The sequence below is a fragment of the Pongo abelii genome, chromosome 5 (assembly GCF_028885655.2).
Source record: "Pongo abelii isolate AG06213 chromosome 5, NHGRI_mPonAbe1-v2.0_pri, whole genome shotgun sequence".
NCBI lineage: Eukaryota > Metazoa > Chordata > Mammalia > Primates > Hominidae > Pongo > Pongo abelii.
Genome location: NC_071990.2, coordinates 106,020,348 through 106,038,815, shown reverse-complemented (window position 1 = coordinate 106,038,815; position 18,468 = coordinate 106,020,348). Strand labels below are relative to the sequence as shown.

Here is an 18,468-nt window from a genome sequence, read left to right as displayed (position 1 = left end):
TAACACTCTGTGGGAACTGTTGGTCACATGCTACACATGACTATAAGCTCTTAAAGACAGAGACTGGATATTACTGATCTTTGTCATCATAACACTTTGTAAAGCTAATGTTCAATAAAGTTCCATTGTCCTTCCTGCCACAAAGCCTCTGCACACAACTCCTTCTTCTGTTAGAATGCTCTTTTCCTTATTTGCCTACTCGTTCTTCATTCTTCATCACAAATCTACTGCCCCAAAGAAGCCTCTCTCACCCTGAGACTAGGTCAGGCCCCTTACCATTATACACGCAAAGCACCATGTACCTTGTCTTTATCACACTAATTTTACTTTCATTTGTGTGATGAAATTGTCTGATCCCTTAACTGGTCTTTAAGCTCCACGAGGTCAGAAACCCTCTCTGCTTTTTGCTCATACCTGAATCTTTACCACCTAGCACAAAGTAAGTAATTAATATAAAATTAAAATAGCTACATGTGGCTAGAACCCAGAGATTTAAGAGCACTACCCTGGGGTGACACTGCTGGCTCAACTGTGTGAAATTAGGCAATTAGTCATTCTATGATCATTTTCTTCATCAGGACATAGCATACTAGGCTAGGCACAGTGGCTCATGCCTGTAATCTCAGCACTTTGGGAGGCCAAGATTGGGTAATCAGATTGCTTGAGCTTAGGAGTTTGAGACCAGCCTGGACGACCCCAACTCTACAAAAAAAAAAAAAAAAAAAAGAAGAAGAAGAAAAGAATTAGCTGAGCATGGTGGCACGCACCTGTAGTCCCAGCTATGCAAGAGGCTGAGGTGGGAGGTTCACCTGAGCCTGGGGAGGATGAGGCTGCAGTGAGCCGTGATCACACCACACCACTGCACTCCAGCCTGGAGACAGAGCAAGGTCTTGTGTCTAAAAAAAAAAAAAAAAAAAAAAAAAAAAGCACAGTACTTGGCACATGCAAGCACTCTGTAAAAGTTACACTATCATCACTAAGTTGTCACTATATCAAAATTTTCATAATTACTACAATACTGTCCATAGTTTAACAGTTCTCTCAGGTGGCAGAACAGAAAGCTTGGTAGAGAGAAGTTAAACCAGTGGCTTTGGATAATCAGTTAAGAAAAAATGGTGGCAAACTGGGGTCTATGCCTAGGAATTGGTAGTAGTGGGGATTTAGTGTTAGCAAGCATTTAAAACAAAATATAAATGTTAATCTATAAAACTATAAAATAACTACAAATGTTAATCTACAGAGGAATTAACATAGAGGGGAACAAATGATTATAATCTAACTGTATTTTTAGATATTATTAAATATTAGATATTCTATTATAGAATAATCAAATATATTACTCTATCTTTCGATAGAATGATCAATTTTTATATTACCTTAAATCTACTTAGCTATTATGTTTGTACTTATCCTTTAAACAAATAATATTCAAAAATTTCAAAATATCCAGGGCTGGGCGCGGTGGCTTACGCCTATAATCTCAGCACTTTGGGAGGCTGAAGTGGGCGGATCACCTGAGGTCAGGAGTTCAAGACCAGCCTGGCCAACATGGTGAAACCCCATGTCTACTAAAAATACAAAAATTAGCCGGGTGTGGTGGCAGGTGCCTGTAATCCCAGCTACTTGGGAGGCTGAGGCAGGAGAACCACTTGAACCTGGGAGGCAGAGATTGCAATGAACAGAGACCGTGCCACTGCACTCCAGCCTGGGCAACAGAGTGAGACTCCATCTCAAAAAATAATAATAATAATAATTCTAAATATCCCTGATTCTTTCCATAAAACATAAGTTTTATGCAATATTTATTTTTATTATCTTTCAAATATAGATTGTGAGCTAACTGTGAGATTCATAACCATACTGTGTAAGTTTTTCAAACTAGTCAACAAGTATAAGAGACTTAAATTCATGTGGAGCTAAGTAAAGAGATTACCCTTTAAGATGAAGAAAAACCAACAGAAATGCCTATACCGCAATGGAAGAAACTTGGGCCCTTCAGGGAGTTTACACTATGGTTTATAGTGTTTATTCCACTGAATCTGCATTTTCTTTTTTTCTTTTTCTTTCTTCTTCTTTTTTTCTTTTTTTTTTTGAGATGGAGTCTCACTCTGTCGCCCAAGCTGGAGTGCAGTGGCATTGATATTGGCTCACTGCAACCTCCGCCTCCCATGTTCAAGCGATTCTTCTGCCTCAGCCTCCCAAGTAGCGGGGACTACAGGCACATGCCACCACACCCGGCTAATTTTTGTATTTTTAGCAGAGATGGGGTTTCACCATATTGGCCAGGCTTGTCTTGAACTCCTGACATCGTGATCTGCCCACCTCAACCTTCCAAAGTGCTAGGATTACGGGTGTGAGCCACTGCACCCAATCTGAATCTGCATTTTTTTACTCATCTTGGAAAACAACCAACTTCACAAACAGTCTTTCTAAGGAAGTAAACAATTAAAACGTTTCTACATCTATTGATCAATTTATTTTCATTATTAGCCTATTTTATGAGTCAGTCTGTGGTTTTAAAAGCCTTCTTCTAGGTAAAAATATGCTAGAAACACAAACACTATCTTTAGATGACAAATGATGTACAGTAAAACATTTCATATATACTTTCTTTGGAAATTCAGGTAATATCAATAAGTGTGTAAAAATGTTAAAATTACTTAGCCATCCAATGCTCTTGTTAAGAACTCTTTCTTCTTCAATGCTGGAAAAATCATTAGCCTTTAGAAAAGGTATAAAAGAATTAACCAAACCTAAGTAAAGACAGAAATGTGGTGAAGAACTGGATTTGACTTTGCTAATACCTAAAGAGACAGAACAGACATCTTTTTTCATGACAGCAATAGCCAGCTGTATCAAAAATAAATTCTAAAGTAATTAGAATAAATTCTAAAACTCTGTTATCTGTTATTAACTTCTTCTCAACTACACTCTTCGTCAAGGAATGACACTTCTGCTAAAGACAGACACTTTCTGCTGAGTGACTGCTTTTTCCTGGTATCTCTAAAGCCAGGGCCTCAGGCTTCCTTCCCAAAGGGGGGTCGGGGGAGGAGGAAAAAAGAGAGGAGAAAGAGACTAAAGAAAGAGACGACTTAGGGCTGTAATAATTCCTGGTGGCAGATCAAATTATAATGATAGGGCAGGGAATAATTTGGGGACAGCATAAAGCACCAATAATTCGGGTAATTTCGTTTTTCAATTTACACTGAAAATTGAACAATATAAATCAAAATAATGAATTCTATTCTATTAAATTCTCACTCTGAAAACATTATCCCATGTTTTAAGAGATTTTGGAATATATATTCAACACTAAATATCAAAGGAAATTCTGAATTACTATTAGGAATATTAATGGCTTAACAGTGACCAGACATTTTTAAAACTAAAGACAGAGAAGATGGAAAAGTGATCACCATCTAACAAGAGAATTTCCCAAACATCATTTGTTAAAACTTTTTTTTTTTTTTGAGACAGAGTCTCACTCTATCCCCCAGGCTGGAGTGCAGTGGCACAATCTTGGCTCGCTGCAACCTCTGACTCCCGGGTTCAAGCGATTCTCACACCTCAGCCTCACGAACAGCTAGGATTGCAGGCGCCTGCCACCACACCTGTCTAATTTTTATATTTTTAGTAGAGACAGGGTTTTGCCATGTTGGTCAGGCAGGTCTCGAACTCCTGACCTCAGGTGATCCGCCCACCTCAGCCTCCTAAAGTGCTGGGATTACAGGCATGAGCCACCATACCCGGCCTCATTTGTTAAGATTTTTAAATATCATATCCTTAAAAAAATAAATACTGAACTCTAAAAAATATGTACTGAAACAGATATCTGCATCTATCTGGCTGTTCACATATTTCAACTATTTGAAAATTTATTTATTTAGTATTAATTTTATTTTAGGAGAAAGAAAATCCAGAAATCAAATAATTCATTAAACATACTTACAATAACCCACACGAAAACAAGTAGCAACACATCCAATGGTGTTACCCCCACCCAGCAAACTAACCTTGTATTTTTGACAAAACATGAAGATGCTTAAAACCCGAATACATTCATTTTAAAAACTACTTTTCTCCACAGAAGTTAAAGAAAAATTCTGAAGGAAGAAAACAGGTATAAAGGGGAAAACCCTCAACTTTTCACCTTTCACTTCCAAATACTGTTATTAATTAATACCAAATTTTGTTACGTATTTTTTTTTAAAGCCTGTGTCACACAAAAAACCAAGGTAGCACTTCTTTAAAAACAGGCTTTTGTTTATCTTTTTATTTTAAAACTCACAGTAGGCCGGGCACAGTGGCTCACACCTGTAACCCCGGCACTTTGGGAGGCCAAGGTGGGTGGCTTACCTGAGGTCAGGCATTCAAGACCAGCCTGGCCAACATGGTGAAATCCCGTCTCTACTAAAAAATACAAAAATTAGCCAGGTGTAGTGGCGTGCGCCTGTAGTCCCAGATACTCAGGAGGCTGAAGCATGAGAATCACTTGAACCTGGGAGGTGGAGGCTGCAGTGAGCCGAGACTGCACCACTGCACTACAGCCTGGGAGACGGAGCGAGACTCTATCTCAAATAAATAAATAAATAAATAAATAAATAAATAACAGTAATACTAGGATACAAATAATTTCAACAATAAATGTTAGTACTAGATTTAAATGCTTAATAATAGTTGTTAGTGTTTTCTGTATACCTTGCTAATCAAAATGACAAATGAGGGAGGATCATGGATTTGAAAGATTTACTATCCTAAACCTTTCCAAGAAGCAAAATTTAAGTGACAACTTAAGCATTAATTAAAATATCAATAAAAATTTAAATTTAATTAAGTAAACAGAAGTTGAAACATTCAATTGTAGAGGACATAAAAAAAAATCAATTGCTGTAAATTTTAATGTCAATGAAAGCATGGGCCAATACATTAATTAGACTTCATACCTGATCCTAGTTCTTGAAAGGTTGATAACCCACTGTTATCAACAGAAACTTAAGTAGCCTTTCTATGTAGCTCAACAAATCTTGTATTTAACTTTTAAAGGTAAAATAAACTTACCACAAAACACTACTAAAAATGAAAAGATGACTTTGTTTCTCTCATTATTCATCCTAAAAGCAGACCAAAAGGTTGTATTTATAAATCCAGTTAACTTAAAAGTTATCTTGGACTGATAGGAAGATCATATGACCAAATATCATTGTCTTTTAAGATCTACAAGACTGAAAATTTAAGGAAGAATTTTTTATATAAACAATAAATACTCATTGAAATAAAATATTTTAAACAAAAATGCCTATTAGATTTTAAAATGTAATTACTTATGTCAAGGGTGGTCTATACACAATTCTTAGAAGTCTTTTAAAAGTACTTATTTGCATGAAAATATGTGCCAATAAATGACATATTTTAAAAATCAATGGCAGAAAAGGTACTATTTTTGAAACTATTGTTTCTAATATTTTAGTTATTATTTGGAGACAGTTATACTGTTCCCTAAAATAGAATTTAAACATTTGAATACAAGTAGCTTAAGAACAAATTAAAAAACTTTAAAGATCAAATATTTAATGGTTCACAATAAACTAGAACATCATGACTAAGTCACCAAATTAGGAATAAGCATCAAACACTTATCCTCATTTAACTTTATAAAAAAAGTATATAAATATCATAGGAGGTGGATAGGATTTTCTTCCAAACAGCTAGCTACCCTGTGCTAAGTGTTAAGAGGTGGGTCAGAAGAGCAAGAAGAAATACATCTAATTAATTCCCTCTTGTATTTTACATGTAGTCCTATAACATATTTCTTTCTTTTATTCTGCCGGCAATTATTTCTTGCTAATGTCTCCCAACCACTACCCCTACTTTCTCTACACTATGAGTTCTGAGAAACAAGCTACAGTTTAGAAACCTCAAATGATGCTAAAAGATAACTGATAGAAAAATAAGTAACTAAGAAACTACCACGGTGATTAAAAGGTCCATATTATTTTTAAAATCTATTTAGCAGTAATTCTTTTCAGCTTCCTAAAAAACAACAGCATGGATGTAATGTAAGGTAAAGCATATGAAATTAAACCAGACACATATCAATAAATATTTTCTCAAAGTTTTATGCTTCATTCTGAGATTCACTGCAATCCCATCTGTGACTAACTAAAAGGGAAGTCACATGACTTAAGCAATGAAAGAGAAAGTTTTCTTTCCTTTCCCTTCTACAGGAAGAAACAAAAGCTTGGTATTAGCTATCCAAAGCTAATGGGTGGGGCCTGAAAGCCAAAAAACTATACTGAATTAAGATTAATCTTAATAGGGGCCCATTTCAGCCTTCTGAAAACATCAAAAATGCGAAGACTGCAGCCAGAACTTAAATAAAATAACAAGCATTTAATGTAAATTAGGTTTTACAACTAGAAAATTCTTCAGGGACAAAATTCAGTTTATAAACAATATTGAAGCTTTTATTGGGGTAAAATCACCTAACTGTGATTCTTTATACAGATACACACACCATCCCCCACTGGCACACAGATACTTCACAAGCCTCTTGAATAAATAGGAGTATCCAATGTCCAGGGTGATGGGTGGTCCTGAGGTCCTGAACCAGAGCTGTATACTTTTAAAGGATGCTAAGATAAGAACAAAGTGTTTTGTGTTTGTTTAAACCTGGGTCTAGATGTAGTCTTTGCACCATTATTGGAACAGCTCATAAACTTGTGCTGTTATTAATTCAGGGAAGCTTTAAATGTCTGCATAAATGCTAGAAATTAAGTACATCAAAATAAAATAGTTTAGGGCTTTTTATAGCTCTCATTCAAATTAATTCAATTTACTTAAAAGTAATCATTACATTTCAAAAGTGGTAAATCTCAACCTAAGAGAAAAACATCATATGACCACAGTTTCACTACCAACAGGATACCATACCATATAAAATAACATGTATTTAAAGTATATACATCAAATAAGCTGCCATGCAATGAAAAACTTCTAAAGATAACGAAATTAACCCATGGAGAGTCCCAATAAAGAATCAACTATTATGCCCATTTTTATACTGCAGGCTTTATACATGTCCAATATAAAGAGTTGTTTGCGGGGCTTTTTGTTGTTGTTGTTTTGTTTTGTTTCCCAGAGCAGAAAGCAAGCTTTACAAGTGGCCCAAGGAAAAGATAAGCAATGAATAGTTCTGACCCTGGCTTCTGTGGCTTGATCAAGTGGGCCTGCAACCTGAGCCAAAGGGCACAAATTCCTCACCATTCAAAATTCTTCAATGGCATGGGGGAGGAAACAGTGAAAGGGGCAAACATGCAAATCCAAGTGTCCTTAGATTGAGTATTCAACGAAAATTTTTAATTAGAGAGCTAAAAAATGAGGCCAATACTGTGACTAAATTTCTAACGCACAGTTTAATCAACCCCTGAAAAGAGCTTTTTTTCTTGTGAAAATTGAAAAAGATGCACTTTTTAAAGAAAATGTATGGCTTACACTGAGCTGTGTTACGTATATGTCTCTAATATCATTTAATCTATTTAAAGGAGCTGCTGAAAAGTGTTACTAATTTGGAAGGATCAGTGCTTATATATCATAAGCAAAATCATGTATTATTAAAATCACACAGGAAGAAAAGTTGATATAATTCATTCCAAGCTTTACAATATATTAATGATCTATTAAATATTTAAAGCAATAGCTATAACCTATGTTGCCAGACTTTTGTTACAGACTGAACTAAGGATAAAGACAATTCATTAGAATGGAAGAAAAAAAAAATAAGCTAAGTTAAAATAATTTAAGCATTATAGGATCTGGGAACATTCTATTCACTATCTCTAATGGCCTAGGAAATTGCTTACAAAAGCTTAAGGAAAAAAAATGATCACCAACAAATCTTGGCCAAAGTAAAAGTAATTTGAAATTTATATGGAGTCTTTATATCCTATAACACCATAAAACGAAATAGCAATCTTAAGAGTTATTACCAAATTAAACTTACAAGATTTAAAAAGTCTAATTTTAAGATTAACAAAAGTAATAAATTTAAGTGGGTTTTGATTTTTTAAAGTGCGCTGTTATGACAAAAGATTTAAAGCAGCTGGTAGAAATTAAGTATATTACTAATAGCACAATAAATTAATGATTCTAAGCACTGGCAAAAACAGTTTCTCCACATGAAATGTGAAAAACATATTTTAATACTATTGGGAAATCATTGCATTTAGCTCAAAATTTTAAAACTAATATTTGCTTTTTATCTTAGCTATCCCAAAATTAAATTGGTAGAGACTGTATAATTAGACTTCGTAAAAGAAAGTGAATACAACACAGGAAAAATGATCCTTTGCTTTTATGCCTTATATGCAAACAATGAGAATTAACTGGAAAAAAACTTATTTTAAAGTTTGCTAAAATGAAAATACCAAACCAACAGTGTTTCACTTAGTACATGATCAATAAAAATTAGTTGACTTTACTGAACCATGATTTTTATAATCATTTTTTTAAAGTTAATACTTTTCTATGACATTAAGCCATCTTGTTGATTTACATTTCTAAAAACGTTTATACAAGCTGAGCAAAGTGGCTCACATCTGTAATCCCAGCACTTAAGGAGGCAGAGGCAGGAGGATTACCTGAAGCCAGGAGTTCTAAACCAGCCTGGTCAACAAGGCAACATTCTGTCTCTACAAAAAATTTTAAAAATTAGCCAGGTGCAGTGGCATGTGCCAGGCATGATGGTGCACGCCTGTAGTCCCAGCTACTCAGAAGGCTCAGGTTGGATAATTGCTTGCGCCAGGAGTTCGAAGTTGCAGTGAGCTATAATCCCACCACTGCACACCAGCCTGGGTGACTGAGGAAGACCCTGTTTCTAAATAATAATAATAATAATTAATTAAATAAAAATTTTAAAAATGTTTATACAAAAACTGAGTTGGGATAAGAAATTCAATAAATTTCCTTTTTTTTTTTTTTTTTTGAGAGGGAGTTTCACTCTTGTCACCAGGAGTGCAATGGCATGATCTCGGTTCTCTGCAACCTCCACCTCCCGGGTTCAAGCGATTCTCCTGCCTCAGCCTTCCAAATAGCTGGGATTACAGGCACGTGCCATCAGGCCTGTCTAATTTTTTGTATTTTTAGGAGAGACAGGGTTTTACCATGTTGGCCAGGCTGGTCTCAAATTCCTGACCTCAAGTGATCCACCCCACTCAGCCTCCCAAAGTGCTGGGATTACAGGCATGAGTCACCACGCCCAGCCAATTCAATAAATTTCTGACAAGACATATGAACATCAATAAGCCTAATTATGCCCTTTAAGTAAGTAGTGAGTTTACAGCACATGAGAAGATACCATAATGATAAATAAAATTAATATTATATTGAAGATTAGTAAAACGCATATGAATTAATCTCATTAACAAGCACAGAAACTACTAGGATACAGGTTAATTTCCAGGCAGAAAAAAAAACTAAAGAAAACCAAAGTGAGGCCAGGCATGGTGACTCAACGCCTGTAAATCTCTGTAACTTTGGCAGGCTGAGGTGGGAGGATCCCTTGAGCCCAGGAGTTCGAGACCAGCCTGGGCAACATAGGGAGACCCCGTCTCTACAAATATAATAAAAAATATCAGCCAGAGGTTGGGCGCGGTGGCTCACACCTGTAATCCCAGCACTTTGGGAGGCTGAAGTGGGTGGATCACAAGGTCAGGAGATCGAGACCATCCTGGCTAACTCGGTGAAACCCCATCTCTACTAAAAATACAAAAAATTAGCCGGGCGTGGTGAGGAGCTCCTGTAGTCCCAGCTACTCTGGAGGCTGAGGCAGGAGAATGGCGTGAACCTGGGAGGCGGAGCTTGCAGTGAGCGGATACTGCGCCACTGCACTCCAGCCTTGGCAATGGAGCGAGACTCTGTCTCAAAAAAAAAAAAAAAAAAAAAAAAATCAGCTGGGCATGGTGATGCACACCTAGAATCCCAGCATCTCAGAAGGCCCAGGTGGGATAATTACTTGAGTCAGGAGTTTGAGGTTGCAGTGAGCCATGATCCCACCACTGCACTCCAGCATGAGCAAGAGCAATACTCTGTCTCGAAACAAAAACCAGAAAAACTCTTATAATTAAAATGATTAATAAAAACATAGCTCTTGAAAAAAAGATTAAAACGAAAACCTGAGATTGTTACAGTTTTTAAATCATTTTCATGTGTATTATTTCAATTGACCCTTACCATAACCCTCTAAAATAAAGATGAAAAATCTTATTTATCACATTTTACCCGTGAGGCTCCCTGGAAGTGACCAGCCAAAAGTTATAAACCAACCAAGGTGGCAGAGCTGAAGCCAAACACTCATTCCCATGGTTTTTTTCTTACAATACCACACTACTTCTCCTTTATAATAATAATTATTTACAACACACATCGAGTCCCTACTATCTGCCAAGTTTGTGTTAGGTGCTTTACATATGTAATAACATGTAATCCTCCTAACAGCCCTATACAAAGTGGGTACCATTTTTGTCCTCCCATTTATAGGCCATTGAGACACTGACAAGGTAACTTATTTCCCTCACAGGTATCTAATAAACGGGGATTTGAATACTGATTTGACCAGAATCTTTATCATTCTATACTATCTTACAAAGATTAAATAATTATTAATCAAAAAATGGTATTAAATTATCACAGCAGGCCTATTTAAAATAGTATTTTTTCTTTAGCTTATAATGAATACCCAAGACGCATATGTACACAGGTAAAATCTTACACAGGTAAAAATCTTATGTTACAACAATTATTAAAACCAAAATATCTGCATAACAAAAATATTTCCAAGCTGCAGTTTATACCCTGATATTTTAAACAATATTCTAGGCCTGGCACTGGTGCTCATGCCTGTAATCCCAGGACTTTGGGAGGCCAAGGCAGGAGGATCACTTGAGCCCAGGAAGTCAAGGCTTCAGTGAGCTATGATCCTGCCACTGCACTCTAGCCTAGGCAACAGAGTGAGACCCCATCTCAAAAAAAATAATAATAATTTTAGAGACCATCTTGCTCTGTCGTCTAGGCTGGAGTGCAATGGAGTGATCTCAGCTCATTGTGGCCTCTGTCTCCTGGGCTCAAGACGTGATCCTTTTACCACAGCCTCCCTGATATTTGGGACCACAGGTGCATGCCATCAGGCCTAGCTAATTTTTTTGGTAGGGACAGAGTTTTGCCATGTTACCCAGGCTGGTCTAAAACTCCTGGGCTCAATCTGCCAGCCTCAGCCTCCCAAAGTGCTGGGATTACAGGCATGAGCCACCATGCTCAGCCAAAAGAATTATTTTAAATAACAAAAACAATATTCAATGCCACAAAACTATAATAAAAAGCCTTAGCGTCAACTGTAATGGAAATTAAACTATTAATATACAACACATTTTGGCCAATTTTAAAGAAAGCACATAAAAGACCAGCTTATTTATCCACCATGAGTATACGCCACTGAAAATAACTTAACCATGATTCTTTTGGCAAAGACCAGTTTACATTAGTTTATTTTCTCAACAGAGAGTTACTAGGTAGTTTATATAACATTACCTCTACTCTTCAAAACAACTTAAAAAGTTAGGTATTACTACTCCAGGTAACAGAAAATTATAGAAAAAATTATAACACTAAACCTATCAATTATTTGTAAATCTTATTTAGAAAATATTTCCAAATTGTTTAGATATTGGAAAGGAAGAAGCAATAATCAGACCGTCCTCCAATTTGAGATAAATGATTAGATGTATCCTGATGTATCAAAATGTAACATGGTACTTTCATTACTTGTTTGATAAACTACTCATTAAAAGATCATTTTTAAATGTACCCCACTGACCTGCAATGTACTTTCTTAAGCACATTACTGTTATCAACTTTTATGATATTAGAAGATGCTATAATCAAATTATTTTAGGGAGGAATATAAATCAGTTGATTTTCTTATGCACTGTATATGGTACAATGCCATCTATTGTAACTATATATTAAATAAGCTGAACTTCCTGTTACTCAAAACTCAGGGGAAATATCTCAAGGTATAAAGAACTGATAGTCTTTGATAATGACAAAATATCCCATATTTCATTCCAAATCAAGTCTATAGAATATAACACTTAAGATAACTTTCCAGTTTAATTGATCAGAAGTATCTTCACTTTGTTTAGGTTATTCTCAGTTTAGAAGTAAAAATATAGTACATCAAGCTGGACATGGTGGTGCATGCCTGTGGTCACAGCTATTAGGGAGGCTGAGGAGGGAGTATCTCTTGAGACTAGCTAGGAGTTCCAGGTCAGCCTGGGTAACTTAGTCTCAAAAAAACAAAAACAATACAGTGCATCTTATTTTTAAGTAGCAACTTTTAAGTTAATCACAAACCAAAAGAGCTGCTCGGTTAAAATAGACATAACTATCTGTAATATTTCTAACTATCTCTGAATAGGAAGAATTAAACCAAATCCAAATAATGTTTTGTTGCTGCCTGAAAGCAACAAAAATTACAGTGAAGGACTCAATTTTTAATCTACCAAGTTGAACGCAGGTAACAAATAAGCTTTTAATTTCTCATGAAACCTAAGAACTCTAAGATAAGTTAAAGACATGCTTTAAAAGGTTACACTGAATACTTGCAAGTGGTTTGACACTCATATTTTTATTTAAAAAATAATTATTTGATTTACTGCATTCATTTGTTGTGAATAGTCTTTTAAAATAAAAGAGGAATAGAAAATTAGCGAGAACATGCAACACCAAAGGCTAACACTAATATAAACTATGGACTCTGTGTGATTATGATGTGTCAATGTACATTCATTAATTGAAACAAATGTGCCACTCTTGGTAGGGGATGTTGGTAATGGAGGATGCTATGCATTTGAAGGGGCAAGGGTACATGGAAAAATCTATGTATTTTCCTCTTAATTTTGCTGTGAACCTAAAACTGCTCTTTAAAAAGGCAGGAGAAAAATATTTAAGAGTACACCAATAATCTTTAAAACAGGAGAAAGGCCTACATCTTCAATATGTACCCAATTCACATTTCACATTTAAATTGAATCAGAATGTCTTTGTAGGACTTAAATACATGAAAAAGAGTCTGAGAAATGCACCACCACTTGAAAATCAAAAGTATCTTTAGGGCTACATTAAGAAATCTTATAAAATTTTGTTTTATAATAAATGCCTGGCCGGGAGCGGTGGCTCACGCCTGTAATCCCAGCACTTTGGGAGGCTGAGGTGGGTGGATCACGAGGTCAGGAGATCCTGGCTAACACAGTGAAACCCCGTCTCTACTAAAAATACAAAAAATAGCCGGGCATGGTGGCGGGTGCCTGTAGTCCCAGCTACTAAGGAGGCTGAAGCAGGAGAATGGCGTGAACCCAGAAGGCAGAGCTTGCAGTGAGCAGAGATCGCGCCACTGCACTCCAACCTGGGCGACAGAGCCAGACAGTGTCTCAAGAAAAAAATAAAAAGTAAAAAATAAAATGCCTTTAAATGTGATGTTATGATTAAACGGCCTTAAAGCACTTAGCTTGAGATTCTCTGAAATTGGTCAACTGGGCAAATCATCTTAAAAATCTGGTAGGTTATAAATCATTTTAAAAATATTAAAATACGTAACTCACTATACAAATGAGCTGTTTATGATCACATTTTCAAGTTTCCAAGATGTCTAATTTTTTTAATTGGCATTTTAAGCAGCCCAGAGAATAATAATAATCACACATATTCTTCATGTGAAAAATGATTTTATGCTTAACTATAACAAAACTAAACATGGCTAATTAATTAGCAATGAAATATTACAAAAATCCCTTAAAAATGAACATACTGAAATAAATTTGTTTTCCTACATTGTATAATTAATTATATAAGAACTCTATATTAGATCAATTGATTGAACTATGTGTAAGAAATTTTTCATATATTTAAGTATTAGTCATCTCTAAATGTTTTCATATCTCATACTGTTAATGCTTTAACTCAGTAACAATAATGATTCTTATTTTTTCTATTTCCATTGCTCCTTGAGATATTTTTGAAGCAAAGGAACATAAAATATATAAAGCCTTTCTAATGTGGGCATTTGAATTATCCATAAAGATCAAAACCTAATTCAAAAATAAAGACCATAAGAAAAAAACACCAATACTTGTAAGATAAATGAAGATGAATAAAGGTAAATTATTAATAAATATTTAGGCCTACTGAGTAATGGTAGCTAAATTGCAGTCATTTTGAAATTACTCTTTCTCTTTGAGAAAAAAAGAGATACATACATTATGCATACATTATGAAATAAATGAAATACATTTATGTAAACAATTGTATCATATTTGATGGCAAAGAATTCCAAGTATATATACACCCAATATGTGAAGTATTATTAGGCACATAAGCTGAGGAGAGAGTAATAAGGAGAATGTATTCTACACCTCCCCAGAACAAAATAAAATTCAAATGATCATTTTATCTTACTAGGGAAGATAATGACTTTGGAAATAAATATCAAAATCTGTAGAAAAACCTATATAACAAACATCAACAGGTAGTTATTAGGTTAACGTTGCCCTTCTCCAAAAGAGATCTAATATTTAATTACCATTCTATTCCTCTAAAGTACCATCAAATATTTAAGTCTTATTAAAAACTTTTAACATTTCAAAAAACTGCCAGTAACATTTTCCAGGTAATGTAAATGTTATCCTACAATCTAACTGTGATTTTAAGAAACGTAAGAAACTGGTAGGAGTATTAATTACTTGCACTTACAAAATAATCATATTCTGATTTATGAAATCACCTTAGTAAGAATCTAGACTTACAGCCGGGCGCGGTGGCTCACGCCTGTAATCCCAGCACTTTGGGAGGTGGAGGCAGGCGGATCACGAGGTCAGGAGCTCAAGACCAGCCTGGCCAACATAGTGAAACCCCATCTCTACTAAAAATACAAAAAATTAGCCAGGCGTGGTGGCGGGCACCTGTAATCTCAGCTACTCAGGAGGCTGAGGCAGAAGAATCGCTTGAACTCTCGAGGCGGAGGTTGCAGTGAGCCGAGATATCACCACTGCACTCCAGCCTGGGTGACAGTGCGATACTCTACATCAAAAAAAAAAAAAAGAATTTAGACGTAACAAATTTGTATTAACCACGTATATCCTTACTTCATTTGAAACAAATCTGTGTTTGCATTAGATACTTAAGAAATTCTTAAAAATTTATATTTAAAAATAAAATCATCAGAATTTTCCTATTTTATTAAATATTTTTTTAAAACTTCAACAGTGAGATATGACAAAATTCACAAATATAATACTTACACATTTTGTTAATTTTTTAAAAATAAAATATTCATTATTGAATTATATCAATGTTTTACAATTAACATGGGTCAGAATATATATTTTCACATCATAAAAACAGGATTATTTAAATTACAAGTTAACATTAGAAAATCAAATGAAGACTGTCATTTTAAACCATCCATGGTTACATACCATCCTCAAACAGCAGAATCTCACAGCATTTATCAACATGTCTAAAGAGAGACAAAGTACAGCACCTAGGCATGTGTTTCTTTTTGAGGATTTGGTGACATCACAGGAACTACAAGAAAGTTTGACGGTATTACTGCCAATAAATTTTAAGTAGAATTATGTAACTATAAATATACATAACTACAAATACACAGCTCAATTTTAAAACACACATATATATATTTTCTTTATTTTGAAGCAACTGAATATGTTTTGATATGCAGTTACATGCAATCAATATTTTTAAGAGAAAAAGTATCCTAGGTGCCTCAGCATAAATTTTTATGTATTTATTAAAGACACAAATAATTTGTTTTTTATTTCCCCAAATACACACTATTAAAAATGTTTCAGAATACTTCAAAAAAAAATCCAATGACACATGTACTTCCAAACACTCCAAAAAAAACTACATCATATATTTTAAAAATTTTGAGTAGATATAGGTCCAGTTGAACATTTAAAATTCCTAATCATCTATGATACATATCCTTTCACAACAAAATAGTACATAGACATAAAACCTGGTATGTTTTCAAAAATGCTTATAAAACTAAAAAGGCCTCTAAAATAATAATAAAAATGTTTTTTAAAATTCTATGAAATAGTCTTGAATTGCAACCTTATTCCATAAGTGATGCACACTTAATACCTGTATCATTTACAACCATCTGTTACTTGTAGTTGCTTGGCTAACATCAGTAGGATTCCTGCCTTCTTCAAAACAATTATTCATACAATTTATATACAATTTATGTATATTACAATATAAGAAACCTCTTTAACTAGGCATCATTTAATAGTGTCCTTTTAATATATACATGAACTGTATGTATATACTACTGTATGTAACTGAAGATTAAGTCAACTATTTAAAAATCAATGTTTATAGTATAGAAACAGCTATATATTTTAAAAACTTCAGCAGCTACATGTTTTAATTCAGTGAATAGAGGAATGTTTATCAATATATAATCATTAAATAGTGTAAACACAAATGTCTTGTGGTTCTAAACACTAACATTGGTTAAGAAAATATCTTCACATTTGATGAATATTTTAGAAGGTAAACATAGAAAATCAAATTATAAAAAGGTGTGACCAGACAAAGAAGAAAAGGGTTATTTTTTTCATTCATCTATAAAACAAATTTATGAGATCATAAAAAACAATTTAACAACCTAAAGAAGGTTCAAAGGGGGAAGAAAGAGCCTGAGAGAAAATGGATTTGTCAGTGATTTTTGTCATCCAGTCTTAGAGGGGAAAAAACAGAAAATGTAGCTTCATTTTGCACTATAAAATAGGAAGCATAAAATCCAGTAGCCTGTATGTGGACTCGTATTTGTGTATTTAAACCCTGTTTCAATTCACAGATTATGCTGATCCTTCCACATATAAACAGCCAATAATGATGGCCAGGCCTTCAGGAAAGGAAAACACACACCACACAGCAAGGTCAGGAAGCTACCAAGCACCACAGGACAACAGACCAAAACAGAATGGTTTCATATGTTTCTATTGTTTATATATTTAATTTGAAGATGATATTCCTTAGGGAAGGGGGTATAAATATTACTAGGAACATGCAACACAGTATCAAATATATACTTTTCAAGCAAATATACCAAGTATTTCACGTATGTATCTGTCAGTCAATCTGTAGTATTAACAGCCTTTCATTCAATTCTTTTTAACTTAGATATCATGCCAAAATAAACCTCTTTAGTCGTAAACCTCTTTATTTCTAACTATGAATTCGCTACAGAAAATTTATATTTACCTTTCTTTGAGGAAACAATCGGCTTCCATAAAAGTATCTTTTTTACTATAAAGGGATTAAGCAGTAGAGAGGAATAAAGGCAGAAGTATTAATTCATTATTTCCTGGGTAAAATTTTGAAAATGGAAAGCAATGAAATTGTTTGGTATTAAAACATCTTTAAAAATTACAACACAATACAAGCAAAAGTGGAAATTTACCCCAAGTAGCAGACCAGCACATTTTAAACACACAAGCTAGAGCCGCCTCTGGCCACATGTTTTTTTGAGTTCAGTCTCTTAAAGAGACAGTATACATAGACCAATGACTACACGGAGCACATTTCTAAAATGTTTGTCAAGCATCCCTCTATTGCACACATTTCTTTACAACCACACTAGGCCAACAGTGTCCTATTTTATTTTACTATGAAGTCAAATTATTTTGATCTGAGTCTACAAAATGACTACAGGACAGGCAGGGATGAAATAATAAAGGGAGCTACTGTGACTAGAGGTGTCTAAAATAAGGCAATCTATACATTTCTTTCCACAGCAAACTGTTTCGCTTTGTTTTTTCAACCTTAAAATGATCATGTTTCTTCATTTTTCTACCCATTCACCAGATACAGGCGACAGAGTATATTGTATAGATAATACCGGAAGCTACAAGAACACTATTTCGCTGTAGAATGAAGCAGGGGGAAATGCTAATAACGTCAACCTTAATATATATGGTGAAATTTCAAATATTTTCTTTTCCGTTTAGACAGAAAATCCAGGAAAAGGCCCACATACGTACCCTAAACGTTGGACTACCTAGTGATTTTAGGGAAGATTTTGTCTTTCAATATACCGAAGGGCATCTTATTGTACGTCTATTGGCATAACTACCGATCAGCTCCTCCACATGGAAAAACATGAAGAGGGGGACAAAAAAGTTTGGCTTACTTGGTGTACAAATACATCGACTGGAATATCCAAGGGGCTTCCCTCTCGGTTTATCATGGAGATGAATCCAAATCCCATGCGCACATTGAACCACTTACAGTGGCCAGTTCCGCGCAAAACCTGGGATTCCTCCTCTGCCGGCTCTGGCAGCTTCCCGGGCTCTTCACCACCACCTTTGCTCGCCCCGCCTGAGAAGG

The 18,468-nt window shown here is 34.8% G+C and overlaps 1 protein-coding gene across 7 annotated transcripts in view; it reads right to left on the bottom strand.

Moving 5' to 3' along the window:
* Positions 1 to 18,468, bottom strand: part of LIN28B (lin-28 homolog B) — a 141,076-nt gene that overhangs the window by 105,041 nt on the left and 17,567 nt on the right. For 5 of the 7 annotated variants that reach the window (XM_024249173.3, XM_054557924.2, XM_024249175.3 and 2 more), the window contains one exon: positions 18,272 to 18,459. In XM_024249173.3, coding sequence (XP_024104941.1) covers positions 18,272 to 18,459 — 188 coding nt within the window. Of the gene's footprint in view, positions 1 to 15,524; positions 15,634 to 17,343; positions 17,389 to 18,271; positions 18,460 to 18,468 lie in introns of all 7 variants that reach the window. The other 2 variants (XM_054557925.2, XM_054557926.2) reach the window with 2 other exon arrangements.